The 4,869-nt window shown below is 34.5% G+C and overlaps 1 protein-coding gene across 1 annotated transcript in view; it reads left to right on the top strand.

The window, feature by feature from the left end:
• The window catches only part of LOC110113224 (MLO-like protein 1), a 27,580-nt gene that overhangs the window by 9,307 nt on the left and 13,404 nt on the right, over nucleotides 1-4,869 (top strand). Inside the window, exons 7-9 of the mRNA XM_020845694.2 lie at nucleotides 2,979-3,053; nucleotides 3,193-3,281; nucleotides 3,484-3,533. Coding sequence (XP_020701353.2) covers nucleotides 2,979-3,053; nucleotides 3,193-3,281; nucleotides 3,484-3,533 — 214 coding nt within the window. The remainder of the gene's footprint in view (nucleotides 1-2,978; nucleotides 3,054-3,192; nucleotides 3,282-3,483; nucleotides 3,534-4,869) is intronic.

Below are 4,869 nucleotides of genomic sequence, written 5' to 3' on the forward strand. Positions count from 1 at the left end.
GTATCTGATCGATGACTAGCCTTAATCGAAAGTTCTCTCTCGTGATCGGGAGGGGTAATTAACTATAGGGGCTTGCTCCTATAGGAAACCAGAACTCAGATCATAAAGTCCTCGCAAAATGAGGGCGAAATCTCTGGGTAGTGTCTTATCTACAAACCCATCTGCCTTCCAAAATTTACCCTCGAACTTAGTCCGTTAAAACTCCCCTCGCCTAAGTAAATGCAATCAGTATGCGCGGCGGGGAGGCCGGGGCCGAATTTTTGGAGCCCACATTTTTATAGACGAATTATTCGCAGGTTCAATGTGATTCTTGCGCCTATCATAGATTGTTTAAAGCGGAAGACTTTTGTGTGGATTGTCAAACAACAAAATAATTTTGAAACGATCAAGACCACCTTGATTTCAGCTCCTGTACTTGCCTTACCATATTTTAGCAAACCTTTTAATGTGGATACAAATGTTTCATGAATCGGCGTCGGAGTCGTGTTTTCTCAAGATAACAAGCCCATTGAGTTCTTCATAAAAAAATTAAGTCTGGCAAGGCTAAAGTGGTCCACTTATGAATAAGAGTTGTACGCGGTTGTTCGAGCCTTGAAGCAATGGGAGTATTATTTGCTTCACCAAGACTTTATTTTATGTAGTGATCATCAATCACTATAATATTTGAACACCCATAAGAGTATTAATTGAGTGCATGCTCGGTGGATAATATTCCTACAAAAATTTAGCTTTGTCCTAAAGCACAAGTCGGGCAGCCAAAATCGAGTGGTGGATGCACTAAGTAGGCGTTCGACATTGATCGCCAAATTACAAACTGAACTTACGGGCTTAGAATCACTTAAAAACCTTTATCAACAAGACCCCGACTTTGCCAAGCCATGGGAACATTGTTCGGCTAACAGACCTTGGGGAGACTATTCAATTTGCCACGAATACTTATTTAAAGGTACTTCTTTATGTATCCCATCTTCTTCGGTCAGAATGCAATTGATAAAAGAAATGCATGGAGGAGGGTTAGCGACACATCTTGGGAGAGAAAAGACAATGGAACAAATGCAACAACGGTTCTATTGGCCACATTTGCGGCGATATATCTCTTTCTTTATTGAGAGGTGCCCAGTGTGTCAGACTTACAAGGGTGTTCGACAAAATGCCAGGTTGTATACACCAGTACCAATACCTATGTCTATTTGGGAAGATTTGAGTTGGACTTCATATTGGGGTTGCCACGCACAAAAACAAGTGCCTATTCCATTATGGTTGTGGTTGATAGATTTTCTAAAATGTCCCATTTCATAGCTTGTAGGAAAACTTGCGATGCTCTTGGAGTCGCCAGTCTGTTCTTCCGTGAGATTGTCCGACTACATGGCCTCCCCCGAAGTGTCACGTTCGATCGTGATGTGAAGTTCATTAGCCATTTTGGCGTGAACTTTGGAAGCAACTCAACACTGAAATCAAGCTCAGCTCAGCTTTTCATCCCTAAACTGACAGGCAGACAGAGGTGGTTAATAGGACTCTTGGCAACATGCTTAGGTGTTTGGTGTAGGACCACCCAAAACAATGGGATGAAGTCTTAAGCCAGGCTGAATTCGCTTATAATTCGATGCCAAATAGATCAACTGGAATGTGCCCGTTCAATATCGTGTATACCAAGATGCCGAATCATACAGTGAACCTGGCCATCATTCCTAGATGTCATAATGTTGCCGCAGATAAGTTAGTTGAAAATTTTAAACTTATGCTTGATGATGTTCGCCACAAACTGGAGCAATCCAATGAAAGTATACAAGCTGAACACTGATCTACACCGCCACCAGAAGCTGTTTGAACCGCGTGAACTAGTAATGGTTCGCTTGCGGAAGGAAAGATTCATCACAGGAATTTATTCAAAACTTAGTCCACAGAAGATTGGCCATTTGCCGTCAAGAAACAAATTAACGACAATGCATATGACGTTGATATGCCACCAGCTATTCTCACATCCTCTACCTTCAATGTTGAAGATATCTTCCCCTACTTCCCATTTGATGACGTTGTTATTGAATTAACTCCACAGGAAGCAGAGTCCTCTGAAGTGGGAGGGAACTGATGTGGGTTCACATTAGCTTAACCCTTCCCGCAAGCAGACTCCATTACCCACATGGCTTAGTTACACAACCACTACCTTATTTCTACAGTTTTAACTAAATATAGACTATAGTATAATCATTTCCCATTTTCTTATTTTTCTGTTTTTAGCAACTCAGCTCTTTTAGGAGGTATATCATGATCCATGTATGGAGGAGATAGCATATAAAATATTATCACTGATTTTACCTTCATTAGAGCTATGCTATCTGTTTTTTCTTGTTTTCCTTGTGTTCTGCTCTATTCTTATGTAGGTATCAGGACTGCCCACGTCAGCTACGACGCTACAAACCTCGGCATTGTGGCGTTGCCACGGAGCATAGCGGCGGTTCAAATCCGGCACTACGATGTTGTCGTGCAAGCTGAAATTAGAGAGTGGGAGTGCCGTGACACTCAAACTTGGCTGAGAATTTTTTTTTCTTGTTTTTCAGTAAGAGTTGAGTCCTTTTGTGGTTTCCAATGTATCTTTTTGTATGTTCTAGTGTGAGAACGATGCAATGGTGAAGAGAAGCAAGGAGAGTGAGAGAGAAGAGAGATATATACTATTTCTCCCAAAATTTCATTGTGAATTTTTTGGTGTGGCGTGTCTCCGCAATTTTTTTCCTGATTTCTGATTTTTCCATATTAATTCCTAGTGTTGTTTCTTTTTTACTGTATTTTCTATTTCTTGTTTGTTTCGCTGTGTGATTTTACTTCCAACTGGATCCCGGTTGAATCGTCCAGCTCGGTTCGGTCCGGTTTCCAAAACAATGTTCTGTGCTACCTACTATATTTAGGGAATCTATTCCCATAATTACATATTGAAGGAAATTGGAATTTCTACTAACTGTTCTTATTATTGCTCCTGTTAGCATTCTTTTGGTAAGCAATTTTATGGATCTGTTTCAAAATCAGACTACACCACAATGAGGCTTGGTTTTATCATGGTATGTATTCCTGTTGAAGTGAGCATCTTTTTGTCTTTAACTCCCCTTTTTGTTCTTAATTTCCTTGATTATTACTGTTTCCTTAATCTTTCCTTCTTTATTTTCTTGGTGATTATTTTTGCTTTAATCCTTGGTCCAGACTCACTGCGGGAGTAATCCAAAATTTAATTTTCACAAGTATATGGTTCGGGCTCTTGAAGCTGATTTCAAGAAAGTTGTTGGGATAAGGTATAAAGCCTTAAACCACAAGCATGTCATTTTATGCAATATTGCTGAACATTTATCATTTATAAATTTCTATTTTTTCCTACCATTAAAGTTGTTGCAAAAACTCAATTTTTGTGATTTTCAGCATATTAATCGTTTTTATTGTTGCTCTGATTTTTTTTGGGCGCAATAATTCTAACTTGGTTCCTTTGCTTTATTTCAGCTGGTACCTTTGGATATTTGTGGTGGTCTTTCTATTATTGAATGTTAGTGGTAAGATCAACTTCTCATTTGAACTTTATAAATTGTAATAATAAAGTTGCAGAAGTATAATGTAGTATATATATAGTATAGAGCAATATTATTGGTATGATATGCTAGTATTATTATACTATATACTATACTATATTGTACTGTACTATACTACTACCACTACTATACTACTATACTATATTATACTATTATTTCTACACTATACTACACTATGCTACTATACTATACTATAATATACTATAATATACTATATTATGCCATACTATTACTATTATACTACTATATTATACTATACTATTACTATACTATACTACTACATCTATACAATACTATACTATACAACTATACTATATTATACTATACTTCTATTTTTCAACTATACTATAATATACTAAACTACTACTGTACTATACTATAATCCTACTATACTATAATGTACTACTATTATACTATACTATACTATATTATACTACTATGCTATACTATACTACTGCTATAATACTACTATTACTACTATACTACATTAGTACTATACTATACAATATTATTATACTTTACTATGTTATACTATTACTTTATTCTACTATACTATATTATATTATATTACTACTATAATACTATACTATATTATACTATTACTATTACTATACTACTATGCTACAACTACTATACTACTATACTATAATATATCTATAGTATGCCATACTAAAACTATACTATACTATACTACTCTACTACTATAATATACTAATATACTATACAATTATACTATATTGTATTGTACTATACTACTATACTATACCATATTATATTACTACTATACTATACTATACCATATTATATTACTACTATACTATACTATACCATATTATATTACTACTATACTATACTATACCATATTATATTACTACTATACTATACTATACCATATTATATTACTACTATGCTATACTACACTAGTATACTATATTGTATTGTATTATTCTACCACCACTACTATACTAATATACTATATTATATAATATTATACTATCTCTATTGTGCAGTATAGTATAGTAGTAGTATAATATGGTATAGTATAGTAGTATAGTAGTTATAGAGTAGTAGTAGTATATATAATATAGTGTAGTTATATATAATATATTGTAGGTATATAGTATAGAATAGTAGTAATAGTATTATATATAGTAGTAGTAGTATATATAGTATAGTGTAGTTATATATAATATAGAGTAGTAGTATAGAATAGTATTATAGTATAGTGTAGTTATATAGTATAAAGTAGTAGTAGTATAGTATAGTATGTGTAGTATAGTGTAGTTATATAGTATAGAGT

This window comes from Dendrobium catenatum, unplaced genomic scaffold (genome assembly GCF_001605985.2).
Source record: "Dendrobium catenatum unplaced genomic scaffold, ASM160598v2 original_scaffold_144855, whole genome shotgun sequence".
Lineage (NCBI taxonomy): Eukaryota > Viridiplantae > Streptophyta > Magnoliopsida > Asparagales > Orchidaceae > Dendrobium > Dendrobium catenatum.